We start from the raw sequence: 14364 nt of genomic DNA on the forward strand, positions 1-14364 counted from the left end.
TTAACATAGGTTGGACTTTTGTACACAAGCAACAAAAGAACTTGTGAAAAGCACACCTCCACAGGATAAACGGCCACTCCACACTCCATTTTCTCCATCCTTAGTTGTACAGTGAATAAAGGTGTCTCCAACAGGGGAGTAGCCTTTGTCACAGGTGTAAGTTACAGCATCCCCATAGTAATAGTCTTCTTGATTGTATTTCTGCTTGCCATGAGGAATATCTGGAGGTGAGTAACATCGTATACCTAGGAAAAAAGGCAGAAAATATTTTAAAGGTAATTATTTGAGTAATTTGTTCAGCTTTAACAGATAGTATTCTAATTTAATAGCAACTTCTGTCACCATCAGGTAAAGCCAAAGGATTGTGCTATCTACATGAGTTCTAAAGTATCCTTAGCCACAACCACTGGTCTGAGTTTTGACACTTCTTGTTGTAAGTCTGTAATGTTGCTTGAATGATGTCAGTATATTTACCTTTTCCTACCACTTTAATTTTCAATTTAATTTAATTTTAATTTTGTTATAAATAGAAATTGCATCAGCAAGAAGCCATACAGGAATCATACTTGTATGCCTAGATTTAATGCTGTGTCCTACTTACGTTGACAAAATGGAATTTTACCACTCCATATTACATTTGGGCCAGACAGCACACATCGCATGGAAGACTGACCAATTAGCTTGTGCCTGTATTGAGACAGAAGAAATTACAGATAATTACCCTGTCACTAAAAGGGCAGAAATAAGCAGCTTGCTATATGATTTCACATTTCAGTGCAACGTTATAAGTATTTTAGAAAAAATCAAATAATTGTATTCTGTGTGTTTTCCTTCTGAATTGGTGGGTGAGGGAGTGAGGTAGGTATTACTGGCAGCAAGCAAGCAGTAGCAGAGTTCCATCTGTACTGAGTTGTCTTCATCTCCCTGAAGGTACTATAAAGCTTGGGTGTGGCTGGAGGCATGAATCTTTGGGTGCAATCCAAGCGGCAAGATCCAATGGGTTCCTAGGCAGACATTTGCAGCCTATTCCCACTGGAAGAAAGAACTATGGAATCCTGACCAACCCAAGATAATTTGGGTTGTAGTAAAACCCCAGCAGGAATTCATTTGCATATTGAGCCACACCTCCTGATGTCCCCCAGAGATCATTTGCATATTAGGCCACACCCCCTGATGCCAAGCCAGCCGGAAGTGTGTTCCTGTGCATTCCTGCTCCAAAAAAAGCCCTCTTATATATATTGTCTGGTTGGTTTATTTATATTGTATTTCTTTTGTAGTGAGATGCTTTGGGTTCCTTTGAGGAGAAAGGTAAGATATAAATAAACAGCCATAGGATGAGACTACAAGGATAGCTTATCCTGAGACTTCCTAAGATTATGAGTAACAAGCTAAAATTAGCTACAAAAGCTTTTATTGTCAGTGGATTTTGTGATGAGAAAAGCTTTCCAGAAGATTTCTTACGTGCAGTTATTGGAGGCAGAGCAGGCGACTCAAGAAACAAAACAAATCTCCCTGGTACTTACCCTTCATCACAGGTGAAATTTACGGTGGAACCAAAGAGAAAATCTTCTGGCACAATCAACCTGCCATTTTCTGGGTCTCCTGGATTTCTACACGATTTCTCTAAGAGAAAAGAAGACACATCATCTTCTGATTTTGGGTCAAGGTGTAAAAACTATTATGTGATTACTACCTGTATTTCTTTCTAAAAAGTAGATTCACACAGGCAGAATTACACAATTGTTTCATCAAAGATTTTACGCATCTTGGCTAAAGGACTGTTCCATTCTTTCTCTGTCTTATAAGTAATAAAATCATTTTTTAAAAAACTCACTTCTGCAGAATTCATTAATGTCTGACCACTTCAGATGACTAAGGCATTTAATGGAAGTTCTAAGTCCAGCATAGCCTGGTCGGCACATATATTTCACAGTTGAACCAACAGGGAAGGAAGTCTTGTTTTTATATTCATTGGTTAGCTCTGCTAATTTTAAGTTCACTGGGGGGCCACAGTTTCCTAACAATGAAAAGAGAGAGGGGGAAAATGAGGTAGTTATGAAACTCTCTTCAGAATTCAATCTAGTGGTTCTGACCTTTAGACTGATCTCCATGTGCTTGAAGTGTGATCCAATGATGAAGAGCTTGTGTAGCCTGGTGGGTTGTGGAAGGATACTCCTTAGTGCTGAGCATCAACCAATAGCAGTAATTGGCCATTTGAAATATGGTGTAAGAAACAGAAGTGCACATGAGCTCAGTTGAAGGTCACACATAGTCATGTGTAACATATATACATGCAGAATATTATTTAGGAATTATGCATTTAGAAGACAGTCTAGATATGAAACACACTGTCAATAGTTTCTAGTCAAAAGAAAAATTGGCAAATTCCTGGCAGAAAAGAAGAAGATGATATTGGATTTATATCCCGCCCTCCACTCTGAAGAGTCTCAGAGCGGCTCACAATCTCCTTTACCTTCCTCCCCCACAACAGACACCCTGTGAGGTGGGTGGGGCTGGAGAGGGCTCTTACAGCAGCTGCCCTTTCAAGGACAACCTCTGCCAGAGCTACGGCTGACCCAAGGCCATGCTAGCAGGTACAAGTGGAGGAGTGGGGAATCAAACCCGGTTCTCCCAGATAAGAGTTCGCACAATTAACCACTACACCAAACTGGCTCTCACTCAGGACAGATAACTCAAAGAAGTGAGCTGACTGACTGATACACTGCAGATTAATTAACAAAAACCAAGAATTTGATGTCTAGAAAATACTTATTAATTCAATGCACTCCCCTATACCAACCACTTCATTCTTTCTTTTCTGATTTTCATATACACATATGCAAGGCTTTTTTTGAGTAGAAATGCACAGGAACGCCGTTCCAGCTGGCTTGGTGTCAGGGGCTGTGGCCTAATATGCAAATAAACTCTTGCTGGGCTTTTTCTACCAAAAAACCCTACGTGAAACAATAGTGATGTCATGGGGTGCGGCCTAATATGCAAGAGAGTTCCTGCTGGGATTTTTCTATGAAAAAAGCCCTGCACATATGGCCACTCTCTCTTTTGTTTCAGACACACATTTATCACAAAAAATTTTTCTCCTCCACACACATTCCACTTGGCTGCTGGTGCTGCTTCATTTCTAGTGGTCTATTCAGTGCTGGGAAAATCAACAAGAGTACTTTGTTGAAGTGAGCCTAGAAAGTGGATAGTGGTTTTTTGCAGAGGTGTTGGATCTGGGCTGTTGTTTGGCTACTACTCCTACAGTAACACCATGCACTGCTGCTGCTCTGGCTAAGTACACTGGAATCACAGTGCTGCTGCAAGACCTCATTGGGTGGTGCTGTTTGAGCTACAAATGCTTAGCTGCTGCTGGGCATTGACTACCAATTCCTCTACATTAAACAGTCCTAGCAGCAGCATGACTCTTCTGCCATTCTAAGTTTCTACTACATATTTTCTTGGGTTATCACTTTTCTAATCAAATTTGACCCAACCTCTTAGCTTTCTTTTCAGGGAAAATACTTGAGACCCCAGTTGTATTAGCTGCTCCTCTCTGTAATTTTCCTGTGATGGCAATATTAAAATGGGGCAGCCAGTATTGCAGACCATATCAAACCAGGTGGTATTTCAGATATATATTTCCATTTGAATCTCTGTTGTTACTTTTAGCCTCAAGTTTAATATGTCCCATTGCTGAATTTTCCTTTTTGCCAGGTATAGTACTTTAAGCACATGTTCCTAGAAGACATCCACAAGACCTTTTCCCTGAGTGCTTATGGGCAATTGAAAACTCATCAGTTTATGAGGCACTGGTTTATTCTTTTAACTGGCATCACTTTTCCCTGTTCCCTCTAATCTTGCATGCCATTTTTTATAATGTATCCAGTGTCCACTTCTGATCACCTAAACCACATGCTTCATTTGCTCTTAAAATTGGATATTACCCCTAATGACTCAAAATGTATATATAAAACCAACACTGAGCTCTATAATGTCAATGATACAGAAAGATGTGTGAGTTAAAACACACACAAAAATGCAGACTTTAATTGTTTTCATTTTCTTCCAAATTCTGCAGTACCATAGGGAAGTGTTCCATCAATCTGGATATCAAGTGAAACTATGGTTTATTTTAACAGTGGTTGGTTTGTGAATCCAATATTTGCCTCCCGGATGATCACCGAATCTTCACACGTCTCAACAAATCCTGATTCTGGCACTCCAGTGCTTGTACTTGCCTCCCCCCCAAACCCCACCTCCCACTATGCTTCACAGTGTCCAAAAAGCTTGTGACATCATGGTGATCCTTACCATTGGCTGACAGCACCATGGGAATCTAAAGCTGAAGTCAGGAATCCTCAGTCATACTTGATACAACAAGCTGCCACTGATCTCACTTTCCTCTCCCAGAGATTAGGGAACAAAACTGCCTGGTTTTTCACATTAACTGTTTCATTGTACCAAATGAAGAAAACTGAACTCTTCTGGCTGCTTTCAGTACATCCCCACAAAAAACTCAATCAAACATGCACCAGAAAATTCTGTCTTTGGTGTTTGTCACAGTCAGTGCTTGCAGCAGGTACTGTGTACTTCTCCTACTGGTCTCACTCTTTTGCCAGTCAAATGTCTTTTGTATTCACACTCAGAATATCAGAATATCAACTCCCCACCAAAGCTCAGGAGCATCCCATACACCCCCACCTATTTGCACACACTCAAACACAAAGATGAACTGCATGCTATGAGCTTTACTAAACAAAACAAGCAGATTAAGCACAAGAACAATTGAGAACACCAATATGCATAGTCTAGTTATAAAAGGAGAGGGAGACTTGGTGTAGACTTTAAGGGGCCTCTAGCAATGGTCACAGATAAATTGCCTGATGGCTTTGGGGAGCAGCTTTTGTGAAGTGCCTGAGGTGTATATGCATCTACTGGCTTCTGAGTATGGGAAGGTTTCCCAAAGCACCTGTGGTTGTGGTAGCTGCTCATTAACCTTGGATTAATGAATCAACATAAGCATGTTCTCTCAGAATTTGCATATATTGTACAGGAAGTAGCACTCAATGAGCATGTCCACCACCAGGTTTTCCCCCACAGTCAATGGTATGTATGGTGACTGCAAGAATGGCTTCAAACACCCAGGGCTAGTTGTGGTAGTATTTGTGGGTTTTTTCCAACTGTAGTCCTGGGAACACAGTAGGAGTCCATGAACTGAAGGGAGTCCATGTCTGAATAAGTTAGGTCTGATCTCCATTGTTAATCAGTGCACAGTTGGAAGAGAAGTTTCCTTAATCCATTTTGTTAGCCACTAGGGATTTCCAGATGATGGCGACATTATGATTCCTGCAAGATATGCTAACATACACATCCAAGAACAGCTCCTTGGGAACCAAGTCTGAAGCACCATGGTGTAGTAATACTCCTTGCATAACGCTGCTCAGGTGATAAAGTCTCAGCATAAGTGCAATCAGTTAAGACCAGAAGCTTGGAAACTCCAACTACAGAGGATATGAAAGCTTACATTCTGAATAAAACTTTGTTGGTCTTAAAGGTGCCACTTGACTCCTAATTAGTTCTACAGAAATCCTGCCATCAATTCCCCTTCACCACCCAGTTTGATAACCAAGCACAATAAAAGTTAATTGATGAAACATGCCACTTGGTTGAAGATTTTGCAGTGAAAGAAGGTACATTTGACAAACCGTTTGCTCAGCTCCAGGTACAAGATACCTGGTTCCCAGTTTGCACAGGGTGTTGGCCAACCTTTTCAGATCTGAGACCTGCAAGCAGCATTACTCCTCAATTATTTACTGGAAGTCTCCTGAGATATGCAGAAGGAACCCATAAAATGCTGATTGCCCCATTCTTCAGTGTTGCTGATGGATCACCAGAAGTTGTTTTGCCTCACCAAGGATTAGTAATGCATGGAGGTGACAATGTCTTCCATGAACAACTGTGCCATGTTCTGAGAGGTTTGCAAGTTCAAATGTCAGGGCAATATCTATGGCAGCAAAGGTGGATCATATTAAACACCATTGCTGTCTGGATATATATGCCTCTTGCAGTACAAGCTACTGCAGAAAGACTGTCCACATCAATGAGCTCCAGTGTTTAATTGAGACCAATATTTTGTTACAAAGTCTGCATACATTCCAGCCATCTTCTTCACTCCAGCCATCACTGTTTAACTTGGAAAAGGTTTTTTAGATTACCCCAGAGCAGGGAGCCATCAGCCAGAATTCTACTCATGGAATGGGGTGAAGGAGGGGTGACCATAGGTGGGGACTGTGGTCTGTGAGCTCATCCAGCTCCAAGAACGTAGGGACTCATATGGTTTATTGATCACCATTCTGCCCTCCCATGCCAGCTCTGCTAACAGAATTTCTCCCCTCCCCCACTGGTGGGCTCAACCTTACTGGAGCCATCTCTTGCTGTTGTCATCACCTACAGCTGTAGGGTTGTTTTCTGGTTTTAGTTGCACTAAAACTTCTACAAGGGTATATTTCTCAGCAGACTATGCTTGGGAGCCATAATCAGTGTGGAATGGGTATGTATTACTCTTTTGAGGGGATTTGCGGTGCCATTCTCATCTTAGTCTGGTGTAGATGGGCTTGGAGTAAAAAGCAAAGCACTGCACAAGCTGGGTTTGCAGTTCCTTCTGAAACAGCAGAACTGGGATGGTTCTGCGGTGATTCTTGGCAAAGTGGTAAGGGTTAGATTTCAACTTTCAGCCACTCTGTTTTCTCCTGGCCATTGCTCTCCTTGCCAGCATGCACCCAAGTAGGAAAGAGCCAAAAGTGGTTGCTGCTCTGCATTATCAAGGTTTCTTCCCAGCAGCATCTCTATTCTCTGAATCCTTTTGGTAAGGACACTGAAGTTATGGTCCAGGGCAGAAAAAGCAGGATGAATCTGATTTTGTCTCAGTACTCTGGCTAAGGCTTGGGAGAACTATGGTGGGAGGAGGAGAAAAGATACAGAAATAGACTACTTATTATCAGGTGCAACAAATGCTTTCCCCTTAAGCCTCTTCCATGATGCAGTACTTCAATTCAGATGGGGAGGTGTACTTATACTTGGCCCTCCCTGCCACATGTAGGAACCAGTCATCTGAGGAATAACATGAACAGGCTGCAGAAATGCAAAGGCTTTTGGCATAATTCAGTGGTGTGCCTGTGGATGTTTAATTTGCAGCATGTATAGTCCTTTGGTCTCTATGTTGACTCTAGTTTTGTGAAGCCTGCCTGTGAGTAGTACACTCAAGAAAGGGTCTCCTGTTATTCTTATCTTTTTTGTTTTGAAGATTTATTTCGGAAAATGTGGAACACAATGTAACAGTTTGAGCAGCAGTCCTAGAATATTAAGTTTGCCAAGGTAACACTTAAATATAAAGCAAAATGGCCATGAAAATAAGGATTCTTGAGACTGTGGGAAAAGCCCTCATTTGAGGGGCTTTTAGCTGGTTGAAGGATGTCTAAGGCATTTGAATGAAGATCTATTGTGTTATTCAGACAAAACTGAAACAGGTGGAGATAACCTCAGAAACATTTTGCAAATCTCTCAGCCTAATCTACCTCACAGAGTTGTTGAGAAAATAAAATACTGTTCTGAGTCCCCAGTGTGGAGAACATTAGGATATAAATATCTAAATAAACATAACATATGACCTGAAACTAGGATCAGATGTTAACAGACTTGTCAAAACTTCTGCTTCAAAATAGTGCTTTGCCAAGCACTTTGTGGATAAAATCTGTTGTATCTGTTCCCACTTGGACTCTATGTTAGCAGCAACAGGATTAGATGGTCCCAAGGTGCCAATTTGTCTGGTTGTGTGGGATACCATTCAGTTTGTGTAGTCTGAGGATGTGGACTGAGTTCTTGGACGTTTGGGTAGTAAATTGGGTCCAGGAGACAGTAAATGTCTTCCCTGAAAGAGGAGATGGTCACAAAGAAGAAGAAGAGGAGGAGGAGATTGGATTACCCCACCCTTCACTACCCAAAGGAGTCTCAGAGCGGCTTATAATATCCTTTCCCTTCCCCTCCCCACAACAGACTGAGAGGTAGGTGGAGCTGAGACATCTCTGAACTTGTGACTGATTCAAGGTCACGTCAGTTGCTCATGCCATCCAATGCTAGATGTGGGGCTTTCTAAGTTGTGGCACCAAGAACTTGGAACTTGCTCCCCAAGGCAATTCATCTGTCTCCCTCTATTGAGGTGAGGACATTTTTTGTTTCATTTGCTATACTTCCAATTATTGGCCCTCGCCTCTTGTTTTGTTGTTCGCGTTATATGTATATACTGAATTATTTTATAATTTTTTTAACTTTAAATGTTTAATTTTAAATAATTTTATAATTTTAATTTTTTTCAACTGTTCAAAATGTTTTATGAACATTGCCTTGGGGACCCTGACCAGGTGGTAAACTGGCATAAAAGACCACCTCTCCCATTGTAACATACCACAGTTTTTGTGTTCCACTTCATCTGGTGGTTCCTCCGGATGGTACCAGGACCTCAGGTAGCTCATTTTAACTTTGGCCCAAACAAGGGCTTTTTCGATCATGGCCCCAACCTGGTGGAATGCTCTATCTTAAGAAAAAACAGGTTGCTTACCTGTAACTGATGATCTTTGAGTGGTCATCTGTGCAGTCACACACATGGGTTTTCCCACTGGAACGAACTCGACCTCGGAGAATTTAAAGCTAGCCTAGGCGTTTATTTTGGCTCGCATTACCTCCCACTCTGGGGAGCAGGCATCCACTGTGCATGCCTGGAGCGAGGGGAAGGCACTCCACCCACCCAGTTTCTTTTAACCGCTGCATAGAGAAATCTTAAATGTAAAATGTAGCAGAAAAACCAGCAGCGGGGAAGGCTGTGTGGGCGTGTGTGACTGCACAGATGACCACTCGAAGATCATCAATTACAGGTAAGCAACCTGTTTATCTTCATCATGGTCTCTGTGCAGTCCCACACATGGGTGACTGGTAAGCTGAAGTGCACGGAGGTGGGTGCTGGTTCTGTAAAGGAATGGCATAGATTAAATATGCATATAGACACCCAAAAGAAATTATTGTACTTACAGGAGAAGAGACTGCAGGTTTCAATCAAAGATAGAGCGAAGTACAGCTTGTTTCACCGTGCACGGACATCTAAGGCGTAGTGCGTGGCGAATGTCGATGTAGAAGACCAGACTGCAGCAGCACAGATGTCTTCAATTGGTACACCCCTGGAGAAAGCCAACGACGTAGAGAGAGCTCTAGTGGAATGGGCTCGTAAATGTTCAGGTATAGGCTGTTTAGCTAGTTGATAGCATAACTTAATAGCTGCCACAAGCCATTTCGAGAGTCTCTGTGTAGGAATTCTTTGCCCTTGTTTATGAGTCCTGTAGGCTACGAAAAGTCTTGAGTCCTTACTAAAAGGGCTTGTTCTATCAATATAGTAAGCAAGGGCCCGACATACGTCAAGATTGTGTAAAGTTCGTTGGCCCATGTCACTAGGATTCTGGAAAAAGGAAGTTAACGTGGTCAGTTTTTCTAGATGGTAAGGTGAAACGACCTTTGGGAGAAAGGTTGTATCGGGACGCAGAACCACTCTGTCATGGTGGAAGACAGTGTAAGGTGGGTCTGTCCAGAAAGCACAAACATCGCTTGCTCTTTTGCCAGATGTAAGTGCCACCAACAGTGCTGTTTTCCATGACAAGAGATGCAGTGGTATAGATGCCATTGGCTCGAAGGGAGGTTTCATTAGTTGACTTAAGACAAGAGATAAACTCCATGTCAGTTGAAGTTGTCGAATTGGGGGTCTTAGGTGCAGAATGCCCTTGAGGAATGATTTTGCAGCAGGATGAGAAACACTGTGCGTCCTTCGATACGTGGATGGAAGGCTGAAATGGCAGCCAAATGAACTTTTAAAGAGGAGTAAGCGAGGCCGGAGTTGGAGAGAGATAAGGTGTATGACAGAATTTGAGCTATAGAAGATGATGTAGATAAGAAATTGTGCTGGGCAGCATATTGAGTAAACCGTCTCCATTTCAGAGAATAAGACCCTCTGGTGGATGGTTTTCTGGCATTCAATAGAACATGTCAGACTTCCGCAGGAAAATCTAAAAACTGATCCTCCAAGCAGTTAGTCGCAGGAGTGCTGGATCGTGATGTAGGACCTTGCCATTGAGAAAGGAGGTCCCGAGTTTGAGGGAAGCAATGAAATACGCTGTTGGAGAGAAGGAGAAGTGTGGTGAACCATGGTTGACGGGGCCACCAGGGTGTTATTAGTATGCAATTGGTCTGATCTAACTGAATCTTTTGGAGTGTTCTCGTTATTAGTGGAATGGGTGGAAAGAGGTAATGAAGCGGTCCTTTCCATTGGTGGAGAAAAGCATCTCCCGCAGACTGAGTAGAAGGGGGACCTCGCATATAAGAACGTGTGCATTGGGCATTGTCCAGTGAAGCAAATACATGGAGATCTAGAAAGCCTGTAATAGTGTTGCCGGTATGGAGATGGCAACCGAGATCTGGACTGACTGTAATAGTAGTATCGATCTCTACGTTGACTCGGAGACCTTTCTCGGTACCAACGGACCGGAGATTCCCGATGGAGTGGGGAGACAGCAGAATCCTTAAATGCTCTTGGCGCCGACACCTCACGGAATGAATGCACCTTGAGAAGGTTGGCTCTTTGTTGGAGTCGAGGTGATGGTTCCATGGACTCCGTGGCTAAGATGTCTTCAGGCAGGGACTCGTGGATGGATGGTGATCGGGATCGAATCCATATGATCTCGTCAGCAATCACATTGAAAGTTCTGGTGGAACAATTGGTGCCGTGGATTTCGATACCGAGGTTTTCGGTACCGAAGTTGTAGTCATGGTGTCAGAAATTGTAGGATCCGGCTGGGTCATTGAAGTCGACTTTGATGTTTTCAACTCCTGCTGTCGCTTTGACGACGGTTCCAAGTGATGTTTTTTCTTGGAGTCGTCCGACTTCTTAGTATGCTTGCCGGACTTTAGCTTACTGGGAACCGATGCCACTGAAGCTGCCGGTTTTGCCACGTTCCTTTGCGAGGTCAGGGAAGGCGGAGAACTTTGGGACCCAGAAGCAAGGGACATCACAGGCCGCAATGAAGATTCTAAAAGGTGAGTCTTCAGCCTCGTGGCACGGTTTTTTCTTGCCTGTTTCCCAATCTGGCTGCAATGGATACAGACGTCGGTTCTGTGGGCCTCCCCCAAACAAAACAAGCACTGAGAGTGACCGTCTGTCGAGGGGATTTTTGTCCTGCAACGAGTACACTTTTTAAAAAGTGGTTTTTGGATCCTTTCCTTCCATACGCCCGGGGGGGTGGGGTAGAGGGAAAGAAGGTGAGGCAACAGTAATTTATATTTTTACCAATAGAAGAACAAAGAGTAAGACGAAGGTGAGACGAACAAGGAAGGACAATGGTAAAAGGTAAGAAGGCTAGTCAAAGTTGAGAAGACGCAACGAGGAAGGACTATCCCGGGCAGCGGTTAGAGAGAAACTGGATGGGTGGAGCGCCTTCCCCTCGCTCCAGGCATGCGCAGTGGATGCCTGCTCCCCAGAGCGAGAGGGAATGCACGCCAAAATAAACGCCTAGGCTAGCTTTAAATTCTCCGAGGTTGGGTTCATTCCAGCGGGAAAACCCATGTGTGGGACTGCACAGAGACCACGATGAAGATCTTATGCCCTGCAGGACTTGTTTAGGTTCCACAGGGCCTGTAAGCTGGAATTATTCCTCCAGACATTCGATTGTGGCAATCTTACTCAGCCTATTACTGATTGTTATGTCAGAATGCCAGTGTATTGAATTGTTGGATAGAATATTTGTATTAATTGTTATTTTATTCCTTCTATTTATATCCCACCCTTCCCACGAGCGGGCTCAGGGCAGCTTACAAGGTCACATAACATTTTGTGACAGAGCAATAATATAAAATTCAAACAATTAATATTTTGAATTTCAAATTTTCATACAAAGACACCAGAGCTAAAGTTGACTTGATGACAATGCTTGGATGCAAACCTTCTGAGCAGCATTGTGGGGTATCTACCCACTAGGCTAGGGCTGTCAGCAGGGAAGGCCAAAAATGGAATTTAGATGCCCACTGTTTCAACTGAAAGCCTAGTGGAACAGCTTCATTTTGCAGGCCCTGTGGAATTGTTACAGGGCCTTGATCTCAAACCAGGCTGGGGCCAGGGCCTTTTGAGACTAGCTGGATGTCATTTGGGCCAGGGACAACCAGAAGATGTTGACCAGTTGAGCTCAAAGCTCTGTGGGGCACATACGGGGAAAGACAGTTTATTTATATTGTTAACTGCCCCAAACCCTGACTGCCAGGAAAGGGGTGGGATAAAAATCAAGTGGAATAAATTAAAAAAGTTAAATAAAATAAAATAAATAGTAACATGGTTTTTCAAACATTGGAGCATGAAAAGTCCAAACGCATAACAATTAAAAACCTTGTCCCTGCCCCCTCCATGATGATCAGAAACAAAATTATTACATTTCCTCTTCCAAGATTTTCAGGGATGCAGATCATCTTGGGTCCTGGTAAAGTCAAGTGCCCTTGCACAAGGCAATATTTGGTTTTGATTTACCTGCTTCTACCTCAGAGACAGCAGCAATTGTTGAGGGCTTCTCTCACAGCTAGTGTGCATCTGGATGGGGCTATGTGGGGGCTGGTGGCAGAGGCTTGTCCTTGAATAGTGGGCCCTGCTTATGGTAGTGGGGGGCAGAGGTCATGTATAGTATTAATGATGTATAGTCTGTTTGAGCATCCATAAGCACACTCAAAACTGGTATCAGAATCCCTCATGAAAGTGCATATTGCATGAATGGATAGAACCAAGAATGTGGATGTAAGTAGGGCCATGTCACAGCTCCCACCTGTCACGCACCCAAGGCTTCTTGCAAGGGCAAGGCAGGCTTGACAGTGGCGGCAAGACAGTTGATGAGTGTTGATCCAAGAACAGAGGCAAGGCAACAGGGTGCCTCAAGTGGTGGTGCATGTGAATAAACTGTCCTGTTCGCATTCCCCTCATCCTGCCCCCAGATAGGGTATACATAGAGCAGGTTTTTAAACCATTTTCTTGCTGAAGCCACTGGCAGTTAAGCAAACCAAGGAGCTGGGTGGAGCAAGGAAGCTGCTAGTGAGAGGTGGTGAAAGGTGAAGGTGTATTTGGTTTTCAGCTGTTCTTGCTAGACATCTCTGCAGCTCAACTGGATACAAAGTTTTGGTGGGATTAAGCCCAGATACTGCATTCATACATCATTCAGAATTAGTGTTAAGACTAACTATGGTGATAAATCACCTTCAAATTCTGATTTGCTGTGTTCTAACTAACCATAGCTTATGTTGTTGCCTACATTCTGATGATCCACTATGGTTAGTTTAATTAAACCACTGTTTCACACAATGTCTGAACCATTATTTGTTAATGAGGGTGATAGTTCTTATACTGATATAACAGGAAACTTTCTTCTCCAACATTCTGTGCTTTGTTCCTGCTGTGCAACCCCCCCCCCCACTTTTCTTACACATACATGCTTTTTATGGTACTGTATATACTGCCCTAAATTTTTAAATATTTGAAACAGCCTTCACATAGCAATTCATCTGGAACTAAACATGAAGAATGGAGGAAAAGAAATAAAATCTCACTTAAATCTCTTTTGTAACTTGCATGCCTAAATAAAATGAAGATACAATGGATACAAAACTTACCATTACAATAAGGGGCAGGTTGATTCCAATTGCCAAACTGAGTACAATGAATAGTTTTCTCTCCAATAAGGGTATAGCCAGGCTCACATGTATACATTACAAACATACCACGGGTAAACACGACTGCTTCCTGATTGCTATGAATCCCATGCTGAATGTTTGGCGGTCTTTGGCATTGCTTCACTAAAATGAGAAGAGAGAAGATGGCTATAGTTGTATTTTGATATCACAATATTCAGATATACCACAATTTATAAACCAAGATCTGGTTAAATTCAGTGGGACATCTGAATGCAGACTGCCCAGTAATTTATGGTTTGTTGGTGGGTGTCAAACTGGAATTAACCTGTTAATTGTGGTTGAGCTAACTGAGGTTGGTGTGATAGCAAAATATAGAAATCTCACATTGTTCATTAGCACCACTGTGGCATGAGAGGTCCAGGAGCTCTCCACCCCACCCCGCAGCTGGGGGCAGGTGGGAAGCATCAGGAAGACAACTGGCACTTGCAGGAGATTGTGCTGGAACACCAGCATGAGACTATCACAGGGTGGAGACTTAGGAAGCAAGTTAGAGGGCATGGTTGGTAGGAGGATAAGTGCAAGGAGAAGAGGCAAAGATGCTCCTAGCTG

At 42.9% G+C, this 14364-nt stretch overlaps 1 protein-coding gene across 1 annotated transcript; it reads right to left on the reverse strand.

The window, feature by feature from the left end:
- On the reverse strand, positions 1 to 2029 carry LOC132567315 (complement decay-accelerating factor-like). Its single transcript, XM_060232996.1, has 4 exons — positions 1835 to 2029; positions 1524 to 1623; positions 602 to 687; positions 1 to 245 (listed from the first exon to the last, which is right to left on the reverse strand). The coding sequence occupies exons 1-4, from the start codon at positions 1920 to 1922 to the stop codon at positions 1 to 3; spliced, it is 519 nt and encodes a 172-aa protein (XP_060088979.1). The 5' UTR covers positions 1923 to 2029.
- Between the last annotated feature and the right edge of the window lie 12335 nt (positions 2030 to 14364).

The sequence above is a fragment of the Heteronotia binoei genome, chromosome 2 (assembly GCF_032191835.1).
Source record: "Heteronotia binoei isolate CCM8104 ecotype False Entrance Well chromosome 2, APGP_CSIRO_Hbin_v1, whole genome shotgun sequence".
Lineage (NCBI taxonomy): Eukaryota > Metazoa > Chordata > Lepidosauria > Squamata > Gekkonidae > Heteronotia > Heteronotia binoei.

Coding starts and splice junctions, on each gene's coding strand:
- LOC132567315 (XM_060232996.1), bottom strand. CDS start 1,922: ATGTGCCGACCAGGCTATGCTGGACTTAGAACTTCCATTAAATGCCTT. Junction 1,624..1,834: donor CATTAATGAATTCTGCAGAA/GTGAGTTTTTTA, acceptor CTTTTCTCTTAG/AGAAATCGTGTAGAAATCCA. Junction 246..601: donor TAAAATTCCATTTTGTCAAC/GTAAGTAGGACA, acceptor CTTTTTTCCTAG/GTATACGATGTTACTCACCT.